Source organism: Natator depressus, chromosome 23 (genome assembly GCF_965152275.1).
Source record: "Natator depressus isolate rNatDep1 chromosome 23, rNatDep2.hap1, whole genome shotgun sequence".
NCBI classification, from domain to species: domain Eukaryota; kingdom Metazoa; phylum Chordata; order Testudines; family Cheloniidae; genus Natator; species Natator depressus.
Genome location: NC_134256.1, coordinates 13,964,401 through 13,990,255, shown reverse-complemented (window position 1 = coordinate 13,990,255; position 25,855 = coordinate 13,964,401). Strand labels below are relative to the sequence as shown.

The window sequence follows — 25,855 nt, the reverse complement described above, 5'->3', positions numbered from 1 at the left end:
CAGCATTTGGGGAGAGGAGGCTGTACAGTCCCAGCTGCACTCCGGACGTAGCAATTATGATACCTCCTGTGACGTTATTGACTTGAACTGGGACCATATAGATCATTGTTGCAACCAAGGTCCTGTAGTGGCACCAAATCTTGTATAAAGGGGGGTCAAATAAGGTGTCTAAGGCAAGGTTATGGTTTGCTGGTTATGATTATGCTCTCTAAATGTAACCCTTCTGCCAGGCCAAGTTGATAGCAGCAAGGGCCGGGTTCAGTGCACAGGGGTTCCCTCTCATCAAAGCAAATACAAAACTGGCTCGAGCCCCCACCCAGTGACCTGGGAAAATCTTACACACCCCCTGGGCGCCTCGAAGAGGCAATACTTCCCCTCTCGCAAGCACGGAGTCTCGGTGTAGTAGAGAATCTTTAATAACATGAGGTAAACGACATCAGCATTAAATTGGGAAAACACCACAACTAGTGTTCATTAACCAAACCATGAGCAAAGACCCACCCCAGAAAATTGGGCCACATCCTTTCCCTCGGGTTCTTGAGTCCCAGAACCCAAATGTCTCTTGAGTCCAGCAATCCTCAAATCACCCAAAATCCAAAAAGTCCAGCCCCAGAGTTCAAAAGTTCATCTGCAGAGTGTTACTCCTCAGTCTGGCTAAAATGTGCCTGTGTGTGGGGGAAAGAGGTAAGGGGTACCTTACGTGTCCTGAAGCTGACTGCCCCACAGGGCTCTGCTCTGCTACACTGTCTCACGAACGGCTCCACTCTGCACAGCTCGCCGTCTCACGAACAGCTCTGCTCAGCTTGCCGTCTCACGAACGGCTCCGCTCCACCACGACCGGCTCCGCTCGGCACAGCTCGCTGTCTCACAAACAGCTCGGCTCAGCTCGCCGTCTCACGAACACACCGCTGTCTCACGAACGGCTCCGCTCTGCACAGCTCGCCGTCCCACGAACAGCTCTGCTCAGCGTCTCGCGAACACACCGCTGTCCCACGAACAGCTCTGCTCAGCTAGCCGTCTCGCGAACGGCTCCGCTCTGCACAGCTCGCCGTCTCACGAACAGCACCACTGCACTCTAGATCTTCCGGCTCCCCACTACTTGACACAGTGCTCAGTGATTTCAGCTCTCAGTGATTTCAGCTCATAGTAGTGGGGGCCTTAGTGCTGGTGCACCATAAAGCCAAAGTGAATGCAGCACAGTACCTGTAGCAAAACTCTTAATAGACCCAACATTAGCTCTGACATTCCACAGTGGAGAGAGACAGAGGTGCAATTGGTGCTTCAGGCCCTCACAAAGGGGCCCACACCACCAGGTACTAATACCTGTCTCAAGTCTCTCTCCCTTCACAGAGTTTTGGAACCCATGTCCCTTGCCTAGCGAGTGCTACTCAGTTGATGGTGAGTCCCTCCATCATAACAAAAGGCCAAGTACAGTTCCAAGCACAGTTCCCATAATCAGGGTAATAACAATTTACTCTTCCCGCCCCAATAACAAAGACACTGGGGATCCCACAACAGCCAAAGTGACCATTTGGGCAGTTATGGCCTCATTCTAGGCGGGGTGGGTGTGCCTATGCAAATTGAGATCAGCCCCTGAAGTTCTTTTCCACTACTTGCCACACCTCACCACCAGATGTCAGGGTGGAGCCCATCCTGACTCTGCTTACATATATGTTTGTGTCATTTTTGTATTTTAAGTTATAAGTATTGACTCTATACTGTCTGTGGTTCAAACTTGTACTATGCTTCTGGGTGACACCCCAGACAAGTTCAAAAGGAGGACTTGTGGCCCTTAGAGACTAACAAATTTATTTGAGCATAAGCTTTCTTGAGCTACAGCTCACTTCATCGGATGCAATGCCTAGCCTGCTTGATGGCCGATTAAGGACCATCAGCTACACAGTTGACCCATTGAGAGAAGGCAGAGAAGCCTTGGGACTCAGCACGGTGTGCAGGGACCTGCCTATGGACAGAACTCGGAGGTTTTTCCAGGCCACGTGATGGACAGCTTGTCTTGGGACAAAGAAAGAAAGACCACATGGCAAGAGAATATAAAAAGCTGCTGCAGCTCCTCCATCTTGTCTTCAGTCCTGCTTCATCCCTCTGGAGGGACTTTGCTACACTGAAGCTTTGAAAGAAGAACTGAAAGATGCATCCCAGCTGAGGATGTTCTCCAGAGACTTGATTTGAACCTGCAGTTTATTCTGTCACTGCCGCAAGCCTGAACCAAGAACTTGGCCATGACTGTATGTCATTGATTCCATTTCACCAATTCTAGCTCTCATCTATAGCTTTTTCCTTTTATGAACAAACCTTTAGATTTTAGATTCTAAAGGATTGGCAACAGCGTGATTTGGGACAAGATCTGATTTGTATATTGACCTGGGTCTTGGGCTTGGTCCTTTGGGATCAAGAGAGCCTTTTTTCTTTTCCTGGGGTATTGGTTTTCATAACCATTTGTCCCCATAACAATTGGTGATACTGGGAAACTGGAGCGTCTAAGGGAATTGCTTGTGTGACTTGTGGTGAGACAGTGGGGTGAGACCAAAGTCTGCTCTGTTTGGCTGGTTTGCTTTGCCTTAGCGGTGGAAAACCCCCAGGCTTCGGCTGTAACTGCCCTGCTTGAAGCAGTTTGTCCTGAACTGGCACTCTCAGTTGGGTCCCACCAGAACCAGCATCATTACACCTACGGACAGATTTCACGATGCATGACAGAAAGGGGCGATGACTGGGACACACGGCAGTTCAGGATCAAAGTGAAGGAGCTGCAGAACGCCGACCACAGGGCGCGGGAGGCAAACCGCCACTCCGGTGCTGCGCCTATGAGCTGCCGGTTCTCCAAAGAGCTGGACATGATACTCCGCGGCGACCCCACCTCCATTGCGAACACCACTGTGGATACTTGGGTGGCTCGCGTGTCAGTCGAGAGTGGACCGAGCCAGGAGGAGGAAATCTTGGAGGAGGATGTGGAGGGGGACCCAGAGGCAGAAGATGACTCGGAGGTCAGAGATGCATGCGGCCAGGAGCTCTTTTCTACCCCAGATGTTGGCGAAGCGCAAAGAGGAGAGGAGGCCTCTGGTAAGTGGATTTGATTTTGGGACTCGCTGAAGTGGGTTGTTGGGGGCAGGAGGGTTGCAGAAAGCAGGCTTGTCTCCCACCGCATGCCACCCTGCCGGAAGCAGAGGGGTGGGACAGGAAGCGGAACTATAAAAGGCCGCCCCTTCAGCTGAGTTGGGGGAGAGCTGCTGGAGGAGCAGGACGTCTCTTCCCTGCTCCCCTGATGGAGAGCGCTATCCTGACAGAGAGCCAGAGGGGCTGCCGGAGCTGCCAGACGCCGGGGACTCCAAGCAGCTGGTGGGGCTGCCACTAGCCGTCTACCCCAGCGAAGCGAACAACAACCCTGGAACCCCTGTACCCACGGAATGGGTGTGTAGGAAGGAGCCCAGGGCAGCCGAATCGGGTTCAGCTGTGTTATTGACTACAAGCCGGCCAGCGTGTTGTGATCGGATTTTCCCCGCTGACCCAGTGGCAGACCACTCCGCTGCTGTTTAGGGCCCTGGGTGGGGACGCAGTGGAGCGAGAGGGCCTGGGTTCCCCTACCACCGCCACGCCACCGTCAGGAGTGGCAGGCTCCCCACCTGGTTGTCAGGAGGCCTGATTGGTCTGGCACCCGCCTGAATCAGGACACCAGACGGTTGTGCTGACTCTCCCACCGGAGAGCTAACCTCCCCTAGACGGCGACGGCTCTGCCGGACTGTAGGCCAGAGCCCCCCTGCTTGATTGCTGCCCCACCCTGATCAAGGGCCAGGCAAATGGACCATCTGCTGCTCTGCCTGCCTGACTGTAGGCCAGAGCCTCTACTTGACTGCAGCCCTGCCCTGAATGAGGGCCCTAGGCAAACAGACTCTATACCATTGGTCGGCCTGACTGCAGGCCTGAACCATTAACACTGGGCTAATTTTCCCCTGAACCAAGGTACCCCGGAAGTATCGTAGCAAGGGGCGTGGTCTCCCACCCTGATGGACAGGGAGGGAGCCGCGAACCCCTTACAGCCTTTCTTTCTACTTGTTCATACTTTTTCTCTAAATATGTCAAAACACAAGAACGCAACCTTCCCCCGGCCAAACACAGAAAACAATACAAAAGAAATGTTCAAAAGGGCCGACGGCGCCAAAAACGTACACGACCGGAAATGGGGACGGAGGGCGGGACGTAAACCCTACACAGGGCGCGGAAACCTGTCAGAAAGTACACGGTGATGAAAGCTCTCGAGCAGTTAACTAGTCACGTGCAATCCCCCCTGTACATAGCAATCCCCCCTGTACATAGCAATCCTCTGTTTCATTTTGATGCTTTTTGATGTATTGTTCTGCTTTTATTTGATATATTAAATGACTGTATTTACAGTGATACATTGAGGTATAAACGATCTAACCGCCTTGTCCTGTACAGAGCACACAGACGGCTCCCCTGGATCCCACAACCCACACAGGGAGAAAGCTGTCGCTAGCGTTGGCATCTCCAAAATCGTATCGGGCAAGAAAAGGCACCTGCTATTTCCCACCCTTGTACAGTGTAGACATGGGGTGAGAGCGAGACTCAGTGATCCCGGTTAGTCCTGCTCCATCTCTGCCGTCTGGGTTTCCATCGACAGCTGTTCACACTCGAAACGCAGGGCGGGGTGAGGTTCGCCCATCAGCCAAAGAAGCTTAATGTAAAGCAGCGCGCTCCTGCCAGTTCCCGTGGCAGATCCCCCATTCGAAGGGTGTGATCATTTCCGCCCTGAGACGGACGAGACCTCGTGTCCTGGTGTGAGGGGGCGCTGTGCTCTGTACCCCACATATCCCCCCTCTCCCTGCCCCCCAGCCTGGTGTTAGGGGATGCTGTGCTCCGGATCCTACATATTCCCCCAGCTTCCAGGCCCCCTGGCCGGTGTTAGGGGGCGCTGTGCTCTGTACCCTACACCCCCCATCTCTCAGCCCCCCTGCCAGGTGTTAGAGGGCGTTGTGCTCTGTATCATATGCATTTCCCAGCCCTCCTGCCCGGCCTTAGGGGGTGCTGTGCTCTGTACCCTACACATCCCCAGCACCCAGCCTGGTGTTAGGCAGTTTCTAGTGTCTGTGAACTTACTGCATGTACCGGAGTCTATCAGCGCATGCTGGGTACCACACGCTGTGGGTATGGACAGGGCCCGACGCTGGAACCTGACCTGAAGGTGGGATTGGCCACTGTCATGGTGGTTAGGACACAGGCAGGTAGTAGAGGGGCTCTGTGCGGGGACCCGATTCTGCCTTTCTGTCTGGCCGATCCCTTCTAATGAGGCTGAACCTGCCCATCTCCCCAGACTCAGCATAGCACAGGACTTGGGGGGCACCTCAGTCCCCACCGTACAGGCAGGGGTCATTCAGCTGGTGATAGCCCTTCTCTCAAGCCCCCAAGCACCTGTGTGTCATGGCTGCCTGCAGGAGATCAGGGCCAACAACTGCCTGGGGGGAGGGAACAGGGCCTGGCTAGGCAGGGGCTCAAACCGGGGAGCGTCAGTTTGGATCCCCAGCTAGCCGTAGGGGTGCAACACGCGGCGTGGGGGGGGGGGAGATCAACTCCAGCCGGTTCATCATAAACCCTGTCCCTGAGGCCTCAGTAGAAATGGGGAGGTTCCCCTGGCAGTATGCAGGTGCGAAGGACTTGAGAGGGAGGTGGCAGACGTGCCCTTTTGTTGGTGGTCCCTGAGCACACGGGGAGAGCAGGGGGCAAACGTCTGTTGGCAAATGTTCGTTGGCAAACGTCTGCGACTCACGGGCCCTGGGTGCACACACCCCTACAGGGGAACGTGTACAGGCCCAGCCCAGTCTGAAGAACACCAGCTCTTGTGTAGGCGAAGTCACCGTTTTTTTCACAAGAGCGGGAAACTGACGTTGGATAAGCCAGGAACTCCTGATGGGCACTTTCGTCCCTCCGGGAGACCAACCATCTAGCACAGAGAACAGGGGGACATAAAGGCTGAGCTGAAGCTAGATTCATGCTCTCCAGGATGCTGGGGTGCCCTCATGCTTGAGCTGAAGACGGCCTGGGGGTTCCCAGCATTGCCCTCCTGCCGTTTCTCGCTGGGAGCCCTCGCCCTGCACCCTGGCCTGTGTGTTCTCAGGAGGCTGCGTGCTGCCAGGTGCACATCCCCAGTGCGGAGTCCCGGGATTAATGCCAGGGGACGGGGACTGGGAAGGAAATGTACTGCCATGCCAAGACTGGGAACGGGCTGGTGATAATGTCCTGGGGTACCTGGCATATCAGTAAGTAGGGAGAGCAGGTCCCTGCTAACTAGAGAGAGCAGGTCCCTGCTCTGCAGGGGAGGTTGAGAGCCTAAATACGACAACACCCATGTGCTCAGCCACTGGCATGATGGGGCCAGGTAAGTGCCCAGACCAGGAGGTAGCTGGTGGCCAACATGGGCCATGTGGGGGTGCTGAAAGGCAAATGGGAACAAGCATGAGAGGTGAGGGAGTTGAAGAGTCTGTGGGAAACCCCCCTCTCTTGTGAAATCAAACACCCCCAGACAGTGCGGGTCTCTCGCAGGCCTGGGGGTGCTGATCCAGGCTTTGCGTGCTACCCGGAGCTCTGCTCCTGGCTCCTCCCAGGAAGCTGGGAGTGTGAGTGGTGGAGCTGCCAGCTCTTGGAACCTCCCTTCCCAGCATGGGATTGTCTCTGGGGGAAGCCCACCCCAGGAGCTGGCATTTGTTGGCCTCTTCCACAGAGCGCTGGAGTCTCAGCCACTCCAGATCGGGGGGAGGGGCCAGCTGTGAATTGGGAGCCAGATCCGGGTTTAGATGTGAATCCGCCGGCGCTGCAGAGCATTCGGATATGGGGAGCCAGCTCCAGCCTGCAACAGATCACAAAGTGCCACTTCAGCCAGGCCCTCCACAGCTGGGTGCTGCTCCTCCTCCCTGCTGGCCAGCCGGCCGCAACTCCTCAGCACCTGCCCGCTCAGCCCCACCTCAGTGCTCCTGCCTCCCCAATGTCCTCCCTGGTGCTGCGCCTGGCCCCCTGCACCTAGCCTGTCAGTGCCCAGCGGGGCCGGGAGCCAACTGCCCCCTGGAGCCATGTGTCAGGCCCTGAGTCCCTCCTGTGCCGGGCTCCCGCCAATCCACAAGCCAGGAACAGGCCCGTGACTCCCGGAGCAAGTATTTCAGTCTCACAGCAGCAGCTCAGTCTGCTCAACATGACTCCAGGGCCAGGAACTCGCTCCTGCCTGACATTGGCAACAGTCTTAGGCTGCTCCAGCCCTGCTCCTGGTCTTCCTCCAGCCCTGCTCTCGCTCCAGCCTCGCTCCACCCACGCCCCGGCCTCCTGAGTCCAGCTCCAACCACGAGGCCTGACCACCTCCAGCACCTTCGCTGACACCAGCACTTCCAGAGGGAATGGCACTGAGGTTGCCGGGGGAAGAGGCATTCTCCGGCTGCCCGGAGCCATTGTTCCATTTAACCAGGACAGTCCGATGCCAGGCCAGTCCCCTTGAGCTCTGGAGAGGACTAGAGGTGCCTTCGGACACCTGCCGTGCAGCTGCTGGAGAGTTAGCAGGAGACACTGGGTGAGGAATGGAGCCCCCCAGGGCAGGGGCCATTCAGGAGACCCAGCGTGGGGGGAATCAGGCCTGGGATTCTCTGCAGCGGCTGCTCCCACACAGCCTTGGAGAGAGGAGCTGCGAACCCCCCACAAAGCGCCGTCCTGGCACAGAGCTCTGTAGCACTGGTACTCCGTACGCATGAGCCGCAATCCAGCAGGCCCTTGGGCCAGCACCACCCTCTCCCATTGCCCCGCTCGGGGAGGCCAGGGCACAGTTCACAATTTAGCACGGACCAGCTGCAAGGATCCTGGCGGGCCCTGGTATGGTTGGAGCAGCATCTTCAATGTTCGGGAAAAGCGAGATCTGTGCAATAGGCAACATAGCTCCATGTGGGCACCAGCCAGCTCCTGTGCCCCAGAGAGCTCCCACAGCTCCCACTGAACCAGGGACGAAGGGGGCAGGAGGTTGAAGGAGAAGGTGCCATCCTGGGACCCAGGAGACCCATGTTCATTTCCCACCTCTGCCACAGATGCTCTGTTTGGCTTCGAGCAAGTCCCTTATTCTCTCTCTGCAGCGGTTCCCTGTCTGTACAGTGGGGGTAGCAGCCAGGCCCTGCCCTGCAGGGGGCAGTTAGAATAAATGCAATCGAGGTTGGGCAGTGCTCGAATGCCAGGGGGATGAGGGCCAGGATGGTGCCTAAGACAGACCGAAAGCAAGGGGGAGCTACAGAGCCGGTGGTGAGAGGGTTTGGCCTTTGACAATCTGCTCTGAGTGCCAGGGCTGCCAGACCCCAGACAGCCACTTGCATTGCCAGACCTCCCTGATCTACAGTGCTGCTGCTCTCCCTGCTTCTAGGAGTCACTGCCTCCCCCTGGGCTGACACCCCCGCAGCAATCATCTCCTGGGGCTGCTGTGGCACTGAGTGTTAGCAAGGCCTGGGACTCAGTTGGGCGTGGGGGGGGGTCGGGGGGAGGCTGCTATTAAAGCAGCTTCTGCACCGTTGCAGCGGTGGGAGAGGAAGTAGAGACGGGACCGTTTTACACCCCATGGCCAAAGCACCGACAGCTTGGGACCCTTGGGTTCCATCACCAGCCCTGGGAGGGGAGTGGGTGTGATGAAGCGGGACTGTTCTTAATGTTTCCTCTGAATATTGTGGGGGTGCCTCAGTTTCCCCTAGGCAGTTCTTAAGTATCTAGATGGTGGGATAAGGGTGTATGATGATTGCAGAGCCCTAGAGGGCAGGAGTGTGCAGGGGTTTGGACACAGAGAATGGCTGAAACCCTGTTTCCTGGCAACTGATGGCCTGGGCCCTTCCCCCCTGCAAGGTGAGAGCGAAAGGGTTGGAGAACAAAGGAATCCGGTGACCTCCTGGCCTGGGAAAGGGAGAAAGCCCAGAGGAGGGCGGGGGCTGGAGACATTGAGTGAAGTGCAGATGTGGTTCTCTGGCTCACTGCCGCCCAAAATGGATCCAGCTGAGGGGTTCTGTTCTCTGCACCTACAAGCTCTGTGTTAGATCATGTTCCTGTCGTCTAATAAACCTCTGTTTTACTGGCTGGCTGAGAGTCACATCTGACTGCGAAGTTGTGGGGCAGGACCCTCTGACTTCCCCAGGAAGTGCACAGAGGGGCAGAGGATGCTGAATGCTCCGAGGTCAGACCCAGGAAGGTGGAAGTTGTGTGAGCTGTGTGTCTTGAAGACCGGCTGCTCACAGAAAGGAGACTTCCCCAGAGTCCTGACTGGCTTGGTCTGGAGCAGTTCCAGAGCATCGCCAGGGGGCCCCATGACAGTGGGGTCTAGTGGTTAGAATGGGGGGCTGGGAGCCAGGACTCCTGGGTTCTATCCCAGCCCTGGAAAAGGGATAGGAAACTCCTACCTGGATATATCACCATATCACAAAACCCACCACCCCTGGCTCAGATTGACCGCCCCAGCGTGGATGCTGCCTTGGATTTGCATCACCAGGGTGCCATCTCGCCATTATTTTGCACCACTTGCATTTCATAGAATCACAGAATATCAGGGTTGGAAGAGACCTCAGGAGGTCATCTAGTCCAACCCCCTGCTCAAAGCAGGACTAACCCGAACTAAATCATCCCAGCCAGGGCGTAGTCAAGCCAGGCCTTAAAAAGTTCTAAGGATGGAGATTCCACCACCTCCCCAGTTAACCCATTCCAGTGCTTCACCAACCTCCTAGTGAAATAGTGTTTCCTAATATCCAACCTAGATCTCCCGCACTGCAACTTGAGACCATTGCTCCTTGTTCTGTCATCTGCCACCACTGAGAACAGCCGAGCTCCATCCTCTTTGGAGCCCCCCTTAAGGTAGTTGAAGGCTGCTATCAAATCCCCCCTCATTTTTCTCTTCTGCAGACTAAATAACCCCAGTTCCCTCAGCCTCTCCTCGTCCGTCATGTGCCCCGTTTTCATTTTCAATCATTTTCATTGCCCTCTGCTGGACTCTCTCCAATTTGTCCACATCCCTTCTGTAGTGGGGGGATCAAAACTGGACGCAATACTCCAGATGTGGCCTCACCAGTGCCGAATAGAGGGGAATAATCTCTTCCCTCAATCTGCTGGCAACACTCCTACTAATGCAGCCCAATATGCCTTTGGCCTTCTTGGCAACAAGGGCGCTCTGCTACTCATATCCAGCTTCTCGTCCACTGTAATCCCCAGGTCCTTTTCTGCAGAACTGCCGCTTAGCCAATCGGTCCCCAGCCTGTAGCAGTGCCTGGGATTCTTCTGTCCTAAGTACAGGACTCTGCACTTCTCCTTGTTGAACCTCATCAGATTTCTTTTGGCCCAATCCTCCAATTTGTCTAGGTCACTCTGGACCCTATCCCTACCCTCCAGTGTATCTACCTCTTCCCCCAGCTTAGTGTCATCTGTGAGTTTGCTGAAGGTGCAATTAATCCCATTATCCAGATCATTGATAAAGATGTTGAACAAAACCGGCCCCAGGACCGACCCCTGGGGCACTCCGCTTGATACCGGCTTCCAGCTAGACATCAAGCTGTTGATCACTACCCATTGAGCCCGACAATCTAGCCAGCTTTCTATCCACCTTATAGTCCATTCATCCAATCCATACTTTTTTAACTTGCTGGCAGTAATACTTTGGGAGACCGTATCAAAAGCTTTGCTAAAGTCAAGATGTATCACAACCACCACTTTCCCCATATCCACAGAGCTAGTTATCTCATCATAGAAGGCATGACTTGCCCTTGGTGAATCCACGTTGACTGGTCCTTATCACCTTCCTCTTCTCCAAGTGGTTCAAAATGGATCCCTTGTGGACCTGCTCCATGATTTTGCTGGGGACTGAAGTGAGGCTGACCAGTCTGTAATTCCCCGGGTTCTCTTTTTTCCCTTTTTTAAAGATGGGCACTATATTTGTCTTTTTCCAATGGTCCGCGACCTCCCCCGATCACCATGAGTTTTCAAAGATAATGGCCAATGTCTCTGCAATCACATCAGCCAAGTCCCTCAGCACCCTTGGATGCATTAGATCTGGACCTATGGGGTTGTGCACGTCCCGCTTTTCTAAACAGTCCTTAACCTGTTCTTTCAGCACTGAGCACTGCTCACCTCCTCCCCATACTGTGTTGCCCAGTGCAGCAGTCTGGGAGCTGACCTTGTCTGTGAAGACTGAGGCAAATAAAGCATTGAGTACTTCACCTTCTTGCACATCATGTGTCACTAGGCTGCCTCCCACTTTCAGGAAGGGGCCCACACATTCCCTGACCTTCTTCTTGTTGCTAACATACCCGTAGAAACCCTTCTTCTTACCCTTCACATCCCTTGCTAGCTGCAACTCCAGTTGTGCCTTGGACTTCCTGATTACACCCCTGCATACCCAAGCAATATTTTTATACTCCTCCCTAGTCATCTGCCCAAATTTCCACTGCTTGTAAGCTTCCTTTTGGAGTTTAAGCACCAGCGCGTGGGGGCAGCCCAAGCAGAAATCCCCTCCCCCCCGACACACATGAGAGAGGTGCTGGGAGCCGTGCTGGGGGCGATGACAATGGGGTCAGGCATCAGGGCACGTGGCTGTTGGGTGCGTTGCTGGATTCTGGAGAGACCTCCCCTTCTGCCACCAACCTGCCCCACTGGAGGCCAGCACAGCGCCCTCTGCTACCCATGGCTGCCACCATCTCTCCGCTCCACGAAGCTCCCACGACCTGCCTGGGGCAGCGACAGACCCTCTTGCTCCCCAGTTATAACACCTGGCCCTGAGCTAGCCCCTTTCTCCAGCAGATCTCAATGCCCTTCACAAAGGAAGTTGGCATCACTATCCCCACTTTATAGATGGTGAAACTGAGGCACACAAGGGGGACGTGACTCAACCAAGGTCACTCCACAGGCCGCCCATGTCTGTATGCAAAAGCCTGAGGACTTTAACTGGACCGGTCTACTTAAAACATTACAACACCCCCCCACCCCATCCATGGGGATGCCGTTATACCAGTACAAAGGTTTGTTGACTGGTAGAGGCCAAATTACTATCAGACCTCAGGCCAACTGGTGACCCAGACTCCCAAGATGCTTTGGGAATGCTGCTAAACTCTCACAGGCTGTGAAAAATGCCAGTTTGCTAAAATTTGTAGCCTAGCGCCCTGTTATTTGCGTTGCCACGCAACTGTGCGAGAAATGTACTAACCACAAACAAATGGAAATGTATAAATAACATAGTGATGGTAAAAGTTTATGCTTAAGCAGCAGATGTGTGATTGTGTGCTGGGAAGTCTATGATATTTACCAGACACAAATTTTGCAGGCGACAGACTGATCCCCGTGATGTCTTTTGCCACGGCTTGCATACAGCTTGGACTACTTATAGGTAACTTAGTTCCAGCTTATCTCTTCCTCTTTCCCAATGCAAGGCTGTATGCAAGCCGTGGCAAAAGACATCACGGGGATCAGTCTGTCGTTTACGTCAACGGCTGCAAAATTTGGTTCAGCAGACTTGGTAATGGATCTGCCTTTCTGTTTGAGCGCTGTACTAACAACTAATAAATACTGGCCGGGGCTTGGGTCCTTGAGGTCTCTTTAAGCAGGAAGTAAGATTGAAGCTGAATTGGTAATAAATCTGCTTCCCTGGGGGATCCTCCAACCCAAGTTTACCGGCTGGAACCGGACCGGGCAGGGTCACAACCTCTGAGTAGGGAGTAAAGACCTAGCCGTGTGTGGAGACTCTGGCTGGGACGGTCTAGGGGCCTACAGGGGAGGGGAAAAGTTTGAAGAAGAGATGTAAGACTAGATCCAGCAAAACGTTAACTCCCTCAAGAGTAAAATGCGGGCGAAGAATGGCCGAAATGGTAAAGGAGGGCTTGGATTGTTTGTAAAGAAATGTGCTGTTATGCATGGAGGATCTGGGGCCGCACTGCGTCCGGCCGGCCCGTGGGATCACACGTGTGCGCTGCTTGTCTCTGAGGCTGACCAGAGAGTGGAGGGGAAAGCGTGACCCGGGGCGGCAGCTCAGCATCGGGCGCACGAGGCTTTTAATCAGAAGCTTAAGGAAGTGACAGAGAATGCTCAGAAAGGGAAGCCGCAGAATGGGGAAGTCAAGGGGCGGCTGGCGAGCGCCGCAAGGAAAGGGGAAGGCGGGCGAGGGGAAGGAGCTGAGGAGACGGTGCAGACGTGGGGTTGTCAGAAACGGGCGAAGGACGGTGGAAGTGCTCATAGGCCAGCACAGGAGCAATTGGCTGTGGTGACACTGGGAGCACCGGGGAAGCCGGTTGAGTGCAAGGAGGACCCAGAGGATGTGATGGAGCAGGTCAAGCCTCATCGTTAATAATGCAGCTGAGCCGTGTCGGAAGTTAAGAAAATGAACTGCGTGCTGGAAGGAAAAGGTTTGGAGGCACCCTGAGTAAGGAGGGGCGTGGGAGAGATCGGCCCAGGGGCTCTAGAGAGAACTGGGGTTGGAGGCTGCCAGCCGACCGGGCGGGTTTGTGAAGGCCGGGTGCTGGCGTGATGGCAGAATGCTTCTTCAATGCAACGTCAAAACGTGACATTGTGACAGGCCATAGCAGAAATGCCAGGCAGAGGAGAAACCTGTCCAGGCACTAAGTCAATGGGTTCCCCAAGGGTGCCGGACAGCACTTGGTTCCACCCATTTCTGTCCGGAGAAATGGGCCAGAGACGGCAGTTCCCTCCCAGACCCTGCACAAAGCTGGTTGGACGAAGTGTGGGTATTTCCAGAGTTCATTGTATTACAAATGCAAATGGGTCTGGAGTCTGGGGGGATGGGACGTGATTCTTCTGGGGGAGACGTGACTCCAGCAAACCCTGGGAAGGGTCAGGACCATCACAAGACACTTGTAAAACGACCGACCAGCCAAGGCGGGGATGCAAATTCCCACCTCTGCCCCCAGCCTTTCGAAGCGACGCCCTGGGGAGCGAGACACTGGCTGCGAATGACCTGTTCCCAGATCGAGGTACCGGCCTGCAGCACTCACAGATTCCCAGGGGTCATGTTTGCAGCAGAAGCTGTGCTGAGCTTGGAAGCACTGAAAAGCCCGTGGGTGGCTTTGACGGGCTGCGCTCCGGCCGGAGCCCTGGCTGGAGTCAGGGGAGGGATCCCTGGTAAGCCCAGTAGCAGGCGGGTGGGTTCGCTGATTGGTTTAACATGTGTTCTTGGCAGTGCTGTCACCGTAAGCACCGAGGATTGTACCCCCACCGGGGCTGTAATGTGTTAACTAGCCTGGTACAGTTACACTCCTACAGCATTTGTGTGTGGGGCTGGAGCCGTGGCAATGGGGTGGGGTGGGGGCCAGCAAAGGCCTCTGTGACACCGCCCCATGCCGGCGTTATTGACACGTTTCCCTGCAGCCGGCCTGACGCCCCGCAACGAAAACCTGGCCACAGATTTTGCTCCGTGAAATGTTTTGAGATGGTGATGTCAGGAGATGGAAACCCAGCTGGGAATTTCCAGCAGGGCAGAGGCTCCCAGTGCTGTTCTCCTGCCCCACATCTGGGCCCGCTACAGCCCTCACTCCACCCCCAGCTCTGTCCAGGTGGGGCCCTTGGTGCCTTCCAAAAGGGGCGTTACACACAGCGCCACCTAATGGCCAAACAGTGCAATACAGGTTAGGGCCCCTCCATTCCAGTCCTTTTCCTCAGTGGGTCTTTAGCTCCATGGCAGAGGATTGAGCTTCTAGCTCTGATGGTCCCAGGTTCAAACCCGGGCCGGGCCAGCCACGACCCTGGGGGAGCTGCCAAGAGCGATGGGGAGGGGAGGGTGCGGCCGACATGCCTGTGCAGGTCTCACACTGTGCTCTGCCTGCAGCTTCCTGATCGGCGAAGATGACAGAGTCTAGGAGGGCAGAGGTTGGAGCACCATGGGGGCCCATGCCAAGAACTGGAAAAATAAGTCACTGGGAATCAGCTTCCTGGGCAGCTTCTCCAGTACGTGGTTCCCGTCTGTACGGATTTCCCTGCTAGGCCCCCAGGGGAACTAGGAAGTTCACAGCTGCTCTTGGTTCCACCACGGTGGGGCACTGGGCTGGGGCACAGGGTCAGGAAAGGGAGGGGGAGGGGGAGCATGGCGAAGCAAATGTGTGTGTGGAGGCGGGGAGACGCATTACCAAACACAATGGTGGGGGGGGGGAAGACACTGACATGGCCAATCAAGAACGTGGCTAGAGAGTGTTTATTTACTCAGGCCACATTCACATCCCCTGAGCAGCAGAGAGGGGCCAGGGGCGGGTGTGAAATTAACAGGGGGCTGCTGGTGTCCTGCAGAAACAGCCCCTGACAACACCACCCTGACCGTTGCCAAGAGCCCGATCCAATGTGCTGTATCCGGGGGCTTCCTAAGTGAAAGCTACACCCTGAAGGGGCATCGCGACGTGAAGTCAACCCAATGCCCTGGGGACGCCCTCTACGAGGCCATAAGCCAGTGGCCTGAGTTTGAAGCCTGAGTCCCTGCAGCCTCAGGGCAGCCCCTGCACCCATCGCTGACCCCGCCCACAGCTTCTGCCTGCTCGAGCAGCACCTCTGCCCCCCAGCAGGGGGCAGCTTCCCGCTTCTCGCCCACCTGCTTCCTCTTAGGGCCCGGAGAGCAGGGCTCTGAGAGTTGGGGTTACCCTCCCGTCTCCCCTGGGCTCTGCTGCCCTCCCCCCCCCGGGGGCTCAGATTTCTAATGGCACTTGGGAGCCACCTGCCTTCCCCAGGCTACTTCCTTCGGCAGATGCCAGGCCTAGCCCCTCGCTCCCGTCCGCAACGGGCATGTCAGCTTAGCCCGGGTCCACACACAGCCAGGCCCAGGGTCTTACAGCATCCAGGGGGTTGGGGCCAAGCCTCAGCCGAGCTCTGTGGCGATGGCCCTGCCAATCCCTGGGCAGCTCAGGAAACGTCGCCTCCATTCCCATGTGAAACGTCTGAGCAATTATCAATTCCAGAGTCAAATCCGCCTCTGCCCCCAGCCCCCCTGAGATCTGCAGCAAAGATTTCATCTGGAATCCCCCAGAAATTGGTTGCTATTTAACCCCCCCACAAAGGGAACCCAAGTGTCCCCGAGCCCTGACACTTGGCTCTGCCAGGCCCAGGCAGGGTCTGGCTCTCAAAGCTTTCAGCCCTCGACCCTTTCGCCCCGACAATCCATTCCCGTGAGCCTCTCTCACCGAGGGGGGCAAAGTGTTTGGATCTTCACACAGCAGGTGCCTGGGAAGTACCCGTAGGGTGGGTCACAGAGTCCCACAAAGGGGTTTTTAATTCAAGTGCAATTTGCCTTTAACCCAGCGCCCCTGCGGCTTAGCGCTTGCTTTGCTTGGGAGCTACTGAGCAGTGAAAATAAACCAGCTTCTAGCACATGAAAAGTTGAAGCGCCGGGAATCAGTTCATCTCCTGTTAAACCATAACCACCACCACCCTGCCGCTGGGCTGGGTGAGCTGAGAGGGTGTGATTATGGGTCTGTCAGATTAGCACTAAGAGGCCCCCTTGGGCTAGGTGCTATACACACAGAACATGAGACAGACAGTCCCTGCCCTAAAGAGCTCACAGTCTAATTAGACAAAGGATGGGAGGGGAAACTGAGGCACAGGGAGGGGAAAAGGGTTTTACCCAAACTCACAGGGCCAGTTAGTGGCAGAGAGTGGAACAGATCCCATGGGTGCAGTCAAGTGCTCTGCCCACTAGGCTGTGCTGCCTCTCAATCCAGAGGGAGGAGGTGGAGCGAAACCAAGGGGGCGCTGGTTCCGCATGGCTCACACACAGTCAGGCCCGGCAGCCCTGAGCTGAAGGAAGCAGAGGGGAGCTGGGGTTTGCGCCTGCTGATGGGAGCTGGGGCTGCGGCTGGAGACTGGCAGGAGGGGCCGGAGCGGAGGGAACAGCCATGCCAGGAGCAGTGTCCCAGCCCCACAGTGCCCAGGGCTGCTCAGCATGTGGGAAGGGGGCAGCAGCACTGACGGGGCAGCTCTTTGTTACGAGAGTCGCTGTGGAGCAGCCCCCGAGCGAGGCTGGGAGCCCAGCACCTCAGGGCTGGACGGGCCCCGTAAACAGGAGGAACCCCTGGTGGGCTGGCAGCTGGAGGCCACGCTGCAGAGAGTGCAGGTCTGGCCCCCCCGCAGCCCCCGGTGTCCTGCCCCTGGCACAGTCCAGGTTCAGCCCAGTTATTCCTGCTTCTGAGCCGTGGATCCCGGGGGACATGACCAGCTGGGATCCAGGCCCCCCGCTGGGAAGAGGCTAGTCCAGGCCCCGGCGGCTGGAGCTCTGGAGGGCATGTAAAGCCCAGGAAGGCCCAACCTCAAGGGGCTCAAGCAAGAGGTTTCACTTCTGGGCTGGCCACAGACCTGCTGCAGCCCCGGAACAGACTCAGCACATCTCCCTTCCCATCATCCCAGCATTGTAACACCTCCCCAAGCCCCTGAGGGGCTGCCACAGCCCGGGCCCCAAAAGCCACCTTGCCTGGTCCCTAGGGTGTTTTGGCCGCTGGCCCCATGGAGCTCGGCCCAGGAAGGGTAAAGGATCCTGTAAGACCCAGGGAGGGGTGGGTCCCTTCACCAGGGGAGGCTCTGGGTAGTCACAGCCACAGGTACTTGGCCAGGAAGGCAGCCAGGATCTTGCAGAGGTTCTCCAGGGTCTGGGGGTACAGGTTCTGCTCCGTGTCCTCCATCGTGTGCCAGACCCACGGGAAGGGGGTGGCGATGAGGTGCAGCACTGGCACTCCTACGGCCAGACAGATACATGGATAGTCAGCAGGGATCCAACCCAGGATCTGCATCACTGCAAGCACCAGCCTCTACTGCTGGAGCTACAAGAGTAATTCCACTATTGTCAGCAGTAGTAGACTATTATCCCCATGTGGCCCAGCCAATAGCGGGCGACGTGCAACATTCTAAATGCGCACACTGTCTCAGGAGATGGAGCCAGGCCCTCAGGCATGACCTGACCTTACATCTAGGAGCCATGTGCTCCCCTGACCTAGCAACGAGCAGCTGGCCAGGTGCATTATGGGAACCAGATTGGCCAGAGACATCAAGTGAGTCAGGGCCAAGTGGCTAGATAGCAATGATGTGTTTATAAAGTCTTTCACCCCCAAGGATCCCAGAGCCTAAGTTCAAAATGCAGCCACCTCTGGGGTGAAGTGTGCCAGGCAGGCAAACATCATCTATAAAGCATGTTACCCCTGTAAATAACACCTAGCTCTTGCATAGCCCTTGTCCTCAGGGGATCCCAAGGCACTTTACAAAGGGGGTCAGAATGATTCCCCCCACTTCACAGATGGGGAAACTGAGGAAGACAGCGGCAAAGTCACCCAGCAGGGCAGTGGCAAAGCCAGGATCTGAACCCAGGTCTCAGTCCCTTGCTCCACTCATGAGGCCAGGCTTGTGTGGGAGCCTGGGGGAGTCTCACCACACTTTGTCTGCACACATTCTGCCCTGGTTCCCCCGGGGAGGCCTCCCCAGCTGTCCATCCCACACTGCTCTGCGCCTGGACGCCCGGTAGCGAGGGGCAGGACAGGTACCTTTGCGAAGGAAGGGGACGTGGTCCTCTTCGACAGGCCCATAGGCAGGCTCCCGCTGGAAGTACGTCTGCTCCCGGGGGTGGGACTGCAGCAGGCCCACCCGGTGCAGACGCTTCTCTGGGCGACACAGAGAAGAGAGTGAGGAATGGGCTGGTTCCTGGGACCTGCCAGGCTGGGGGCGTGGCAGGACGAGCCCCACAGGGGGTCACACCTGGCTGCTCACACCAGAGCTCCCTGAGGACACAGAGACGCTGCCGGGGAGGGAGGGGGATTTCAAACCTGACAAGTCGTGTTTGAGGGAAATAAAGTGTTGGTGAAAGATGCCAGGTCAACAGCCCTGGGGACTGAATCCCCAACTCCCAGCTCTGTCCCACAGCTGGGGATAGAACCCAGGAGTCCTGGTTCCCAGCCCCCCTGCTCTAACCACTAGACCCCACTCCCCTCCCAGAGCTGGGGCTAGAACCCAGGCACCTTTATTCATTGTCAGACAGACGCAGGACCATCAGGACTTGGGGGGGGGTGGGGGGGAGGAAGTAGCTGTCCCACTACAGGTGCCTGGGGGGGCAAGCCCCCTCCCACCCCTGGAAGAAAGGAAGGTTTGCTATCGATGCCAAAGAGCCGGTCGAACCAGGAGGCGGTGAAGGGGAAGTGGTTCTGGATGGTCGGGTGGTGGGCCCCCAGCAGGTCCAGCAAGATAAACAGGCTCTGCAAGGCGGCAACAAGGGGTTAAATCTGTAGGGGCCCAGTCACCCCAGGAGGATCTGAGGTAGGGATTGGTACAAGATCCAGTGCAGACGGATTGAGCCCCCCGCCTACCCCGGACAGGCACCCCCACCATCTCCCTTCAGCCTGAAAGATCCCCCAGGCAGAACTCCCCAGAGGGGCAAGCGGGCGGCTCTCACCATAGCCTGGAGCTGGCTGGTGCCCGGCTGGTGCTGAGCCTTGGCCATGGACAGCCCCGTACAGGGAATCCCTCTCACTCCACTCCCCGAAGGCCTCCTTGCTGTCCAGGAACAGCAGCTGCAGCGTCACCTCAGAGCCCTGGGGAGAGACACGGGGCTCGCTCAACACCTGACACTGCTGGACAGGTGAGAGGACTGCACCCAGGACAGCAGCAGAGCTCGGGATAGAACCCAGGAGTCCTGGCTCCCAGCTCCCCTGCTCTAACCACTAGACCCCATTCCCCTCCCAGAGCCAGAGATAGAACCCAGGAGTCCTGGCTCCCATCCCCCCTGGTTTTACACACTAGACTCCATTCCTTTCCCCAAGACAAGAGTAGAACCCCCAACCTGGGAAGCGCTCACCTGCTCCTTGGCCTTCAGCAGCTCCACGTCCAAGGCCGTGGCCAGTTCCAGCAGGATGGCACAGGGCACGGCTGAGTCGGTGGCCCCCAGGAAGGTGCGGCCCTGTCTTTCCCAAGCTGCCACCCCACCGGGCTTGAAACATCACCAGCTCCATCCAGCCCAGGGACCACATGGACAGGTACCGGGGCTGGGATGGGGACTCTGTGGAATCTCAGATTAAAGGAGCACCTTTAGATTTGGGATGGAGGGGCTACCTGCAGAGCAGGGAGGTCTTTCCTAAATTCCTCAGGCTTACCCTGATCTGAGGCTGTACAGAGGAGGCTCCCCAGCCAGCAGCTGCCTTATCAGAACTGTGTTCATTAGATAGATAGATAGATAGATAGATAGATAGATAGATAGATAGATAGATAGATAGATTCAGGGTAATGTATCAGAATCTGGCCCTCACCCCATTGCACTCAGTGGGTTTCTCTCGTTTTACCCTGGGGGAGATGAGATCAGAACCCAAGACCGCCAGTTCCAAGAACTCCACAGACCTGTGTTGTCACTGGATTTATTACCAAGGGGACATTAGACAAGGGGAGGCACCAGAATACCCCTCTGTGGGACAGAAGGACAGATTGAGGGACAGGGTTTGTGTCTCCCGCTTTGAAGTCCTGTGTCTTTGTGCATGCAGAGCTCTGTGCAAAACCCACCATCTCTGTGAGCCCCAGGGCGGATGATGGCCCTGGGAGGAGCTGTGACCATCCTCTGAAAGAGTCGGTGCCAGGGCATAAGGGCTGTTCTGTAGAAAGGAGGAGATTAAACTCCTCTGCAATACATATGTAAGCCTTCTTCCAGTTCCAGCTCTGGCTTCAATATATAGGGGTTCCTCTCAAAATTACAACACAACACTGGCTTGAGCTCCAACCCAGAAATCTGGGAAAACTAAACACCAGCCCTGGGTGTTTCTAAGAAGCAATACTTCCTGTCTTGCAAGCACTGAGTCTGTGTGCGACAAAAGAAATATTTTATTAAGGGGAGAAGGAAGAATGGCATTAATTTGAGAAAACATGACAACAATGACTCAAACGCATGCAAACAACAAGTAAATCCCTGGCCCCGGGTGGAGCAGTGGCTTTGCCTCAGTTTCCCCCTTTCTGAAAGAACAGCGGACAAATGTCCCGTTAACACACCACTCCCCTTTCTGTCCATGACACCGCACTCTTAGTTTGCTGTCCACCACAAGTGAAGTCCTAGGGTCTAGGGGTGCCGTTAGGTGCATTCAGCTCCAGCCTTAGGGGAGGAATGCAGGAAAATCAAATGATGCCTCTGCCCACTCCGGGGGGAGTCAGCAGCAACCAGGGCTGGGTTCCTTTTGACAGCACAACACAGAACCAGCTCGAGTCCACACCCAGTAATCTGAAAAAAATTACACCCCCCACTTGGTACCTCTAAGAGCCAGTACTTCTCCTCTCACAAGCACTAAGTACATGTATAGAAGAGAAAACTTTGAATAAAAGGGGAAAGGAACCTGGCATTACTTGGGAAAACACCACAAGCATGATTTGAAAACATCAGACCATGAGTAAAACACCCACCCCAGAGTACATTGGCAGCATCCGTTTCCTCAGTCTCTCACCTTGCAGTGTGACAGTCTGACAAACAAATGTCCCTTTAACACGCCAGTCCTCTCTCCCTCCACCGCACCCCACTCACAGTTGTCCTTGGTCAGTGAAAACCCAGTGTTTGGAGGTGTGTTTGCGTGAGTTAACCTCCCACCCCGGGGGGAGCGGGGGGGGCAGCACTGAGCAGTGATTCGGCAGCCGTCGCTGTGCCGCTGTTCACTCTGCATCACTGTCTGCCTTTGTTCACTCCATAGCCGGCCACTCCACCTTCATTGACTGCACCGCCAGCCACCCCCCAGTGTTCCCTCTGCCACTCTCCGGCGCTCTGCCACCAGTCACCCTGCCACGGCCCTCTCCACTGCAGCCTCTGGGATGTTTTGAAGTTCCACCACTTAACTCAGCTCTCAGCAATTCCAATGCTCAGTGATTCCAGCAGTTAGCGAGGCAACCTCGTTCACCAGAGACACTGTCCCACAACGGACCTAAGGCTTCATATTTAGACTGGGCTATCAGTGATGTCAGCTTGAGTGATCCAAACCAAGAGACTCTCAACTGGGCCTTAAGAAGCTCTGTTATTAAACAGTGCAGAGTCAAATGGCACGTAAAGCCAGATGGGCACAAATACCCTCTCACATCTCCACTGGCCTTTGGCACCCCTACCTCCTGCTTATTGAATGCAGTTAACTTGAGAGTGACCCCCTCATTCATGGCATACCAAGGCCAGTTCTGCTCCCTTTGATTCACAAAAGGATAACCACACTTTATTACCTCTGCCTCCTCAATAACAAAGTGATTTGCAATCCAACACCAGATAAAAGTGATCATTTGGGCAAAGCAGCCCCATCATGTTGCTCACCTAGGCAGAGTGGGTGTGTCTATTCAAACATGGTCAGTTCCTGATGTCTTCTCCCCAGCTCATCACTAGGTGTTGGGAAAGCTCATTCAGAGCCTGCTTACATAAGAACCTATAACTGCAATTTCACATAAACAGATTGAACACTCTGAGCAATGCGTTCAAATGCATCACACATTCAATGAGGCTAACAACATTTCCTTATCCCTGGATCCAAGGGGATGCCTAGCTAGGCATGAGGTAATATGATGGGTGACTTGTCCAATGAAGGGGGAGCAATAGCTGTTGATTTGGCAGAGGCAGGGGGGAACCCTTCCCCCAGGGGGAGCTGCAGAGCTTCCCAGGAGGATGCTCCTTCTCTGGGGACACACACAGAAGTCAGGCCCCGGTGACTACAGCATCAGCACTGCACCCTCCCTAGAGATTACAGTGACCATAAATCTTGAGCTGTGGGGGGAGAGTCCCAATTGCTAAGTCATTGTTTCCACCTTCTCACTCCCCCTGGGTTCCAAGAACTCCACAGACCTGTGCTGTTGCTGGGTTTATAATGCAGGGAACATTAGACAAGGGGAGGCAGCTGAATGCCCTAGGGCTGGGCACAGAGAGATCAAATGACAGACAGACAGACTGAGGAGTAAGGGTATATGTCTCCCCCATAGAAGTCCTGTGTCTTTGTGCATGCAGAGTTCTATCCCAAACCCTCCATCTCTGTGAGCCCCAGGGAGCTAATGGCCATGGGGTGCACCGTGACCATCCAGTGTGAGTGTAGGTACCAGGGCTGAGGGTTGTTCTGTACAAAGGAGGAGACCACACCACGCTGCATCACATGGAAAGTCCTGCAGACATGACTGCGTTTCCCATCCGCAGTGTTATACAGGGTGACAGCAGGAGCTACACCTGACGTTATGGCAGCACATCACAAGCCTTCATCTGGTCAGATCCCAGTGACCCTGTGGTGCTGGTGGTGAGAGGTGAGGGGCCTGGTTTGGAGTCCCCGCTCTCAGCCCTGTACCCAGCCCAGCCTTCACGGAGTCTATGCCCCAAGGAGATGCTCACAGCCAGGGTCTGCCTGGGGCCTTACGGAGGGGATGCCCAGTGTGGGATCAGGAAATCAGTGGATTTGTCATGCAGCCGGGGGAAGCTGCAGCAGCAGCTGTTGATGTAAGGCAGAGGGAAGGGGGAACCCTGCCCCCAGGGCAAGCTGCAGAACAGTGAGGCTTTTCCCAGGGGGATGCTCCCTATCAGAGTATGCCCAGAGAAGTCAGGGCCAGCAGCTGCAGAATCAGTCCCTTCCCCAGCTGATAAAATCCACTAACTCCCTGGAGGTTAGAGTGACCATAAAGACTGAGTCGAGGGGGGAGGGGCCCAATTGCTGAGTCGCTTTTTCTACCTCTTAGCTCCCCCTGATTGCCCATTTCATCCCCTGCCCTGACAGGCTCTCATTCTAAACTACAGGTGGAAACAACCTCACTGGGCTTGAAACATCACCATATCCAATCAGCCTGGGGACCACACGGACAGGTACCTGAGTGGGGAAATCATGCCTCAGGAATCTACTACAATGCTTTGAAGGGGTCCACAAGCATGTGGACAAGGGTGATCCAGTGGGTATAGTGTAATTAGATTTTGAGAAAGCCTTTCACAAGTTCCCTCACCAAAGGCTTTTAAGCAAAGTAAGTTCTCATGGCATAAGAGGGAAGGTCCTCTCCTGGATCAGTAACTGGTTAAGAGGTAAGAAACAAAGGGTAGGAATAAATGGTCAATTATCAGAATGGAGAGAGTAAATAGTGGTGTCTCCCAGGGATGTGTACTGGGACCTATATTATTCAACATATTCATCAATGATTTGGGAAAAGGGGTAAACAGTGAGGTGGCAAAATTTGAAGATGACACAAAACGACTCAAGATAGTTAAGTCCCAAGCGGACCATTAAGAGTTACAAAGGGATCTCACAAAACTGGGTGTCTGGGCAACAAAATGGCAGATGAAATTCCATGTTGAGAAATGCAAAGTAATGCTCATTGGAAAACATAATCCAAACTATACATATAAAATGATGGGGTCTAAATTAACTGTTATCATTCAGGAAAGAGATCGTAGAGTCACTGTGGATAGTTCTTTGAAAATATCCACTCAATGTGCAGCGGCAGTCAAAAATGTGAACAGAATTTAGGGAATCATTAAGAAAGGGATAGATAATAAGACAGAAAATATCATATTGCCCCTCTATAAATCCATGGTATGCCCACATCTCGAATACTGTGTGCAGATGTCGTTGCCCCATATCAAAAAAGATATGCTGGAACTGGAAAAGGTACAGAAAAGGGCAACAAAAATGATTGGAGGGCATGGAACAGTTCCATATGAGGGAAGATTAATAAGACAGGGACTTTTCAGCTTGGAAAAGAGACAACTAACGGGGGGGAGGGTGGTGGTAGAGGTCTGTAAAATCATGACTGGTGTGGAGAAAGTAAATAAGGCAGTGTTATTTACTCCTTCTCATAACACAAGAACCAGGGGTCACCAAATGAAATTAGTAGGCAGCGGGTTTAAAAGAAACAAAAGGAAGTACTTCTTCACACAACACACAGTCAACCTGTGGAACTCTTTGCCAGACGATGTTGTGAAGGCCAAGACTATAACAGGGTTCCAAAAAAAAACCCTAGATAAATTGATGGAGGATAGGCCCATCCATGGCTCTTAGCCAAGATGGGCAGGAATGGTGTCCCTAGCCTCTGTTTGCCAGAAGCTGGGAATGGGTGACATGGGATGGGTCACTTGTTGATTACCTGTTCTGTTCATTCCTTCTGGGGCACCTGGCATTGGCTACTGTCCGAAGACAGGTTACTGAGCTAGATGGACCTTTGGTCTTACATAGTATGGCCACTCTTATGTTCTTATGGGATGGGGACTCTGTGGAATCACAGATGAAAGGGGCAACTCTAGATCTGAGGGAGGCGGAGGCAGGATCCCTGACCCCAGGGTTAGCTGCAGAGCAGAGAGTTCTTTCAGGTCTGTACCTGTTCTGGGGGCGCACAGAGGAGTTGGGACACAGAGGCTGCCCAGCTGGCCTCTTCCATCTATCCTTCATTAAATAGCTAGATGGGTAGCTAGATCCAGGGGTAATGGATCAGAATCCGGCCCTCAACCCATTGCTGTCAGAGGGTGACTCTGGATTAACCCTGGAGGAGCTGAGTTCAGAATCCAGCCCTGATACTTCCAAGAACTCCACAGCCCTCACGAAGCGCCTGGATTTCACCTGGGGCAACATCCTCCGTCTGGGTCTGGTCTCCGGGGTTCTGCTGGCCCTGGTGCTGATCATGGCCGAGGCTGGTTACTGCTGGAAGGAGACTCCAGGTGACATGACCCCCCTCTCTTATCCCTTCCCCCATCCCAGGACAAGGCCCCCCAAGTCTGCCAAGCCCCTCTGAACATGGGGGTACCTCATCTGCACATAACCCTTGGGCAGCTGGCCCAGCTCCTGTACCACCTGTCAGTGGGGGGAGGAGTCAGACCAGGGTGTCCCGTGCACACACTGAGGCTGCTATGAAGGGTGTGTGATGTCCA

The 25,855-nt window shown here is 55.1% G+C and overlaps 1 protein-coding gene and 1 pseudogene across 1 annotated transcript in view; one reads left to right on the top strand and one right to left on the bottom strand.

Annotated features, from left to right (window-relative positions):
- The window catches only part of LOC141976831 (maestro heat-like repeat-containing protein family member 7), a 57,395-nt gene extending 41,916 nt beyond the window's left edge, over positions 1-15,479 (top strand). Inside the window, exons 6-7 of the mRNA XM_074937995.1 lie at positions 14,201-14,210; positions 15,301-15,479. Of these exons, the coding sequence (XP_074794096.1) occupies positions 14,201-14,210; positions 15,301-15,479 (189 nt within the window). The remainder of the gene's footprint in view (positions 1-14,200; positions 14,211-15,300) is intronic.
- Positions 15,480-17,579: 2,100 nt separating this feature from the next.
- On the bottom strand, positions 17,580-25,559 carry LOC141976830 (glutaminyl-peptide cyclotransferase-like protein; annotated as a pseudogene).
- Between the last annotated feature and the right edge of the window lie 296 nt (positions 25,560-25,855).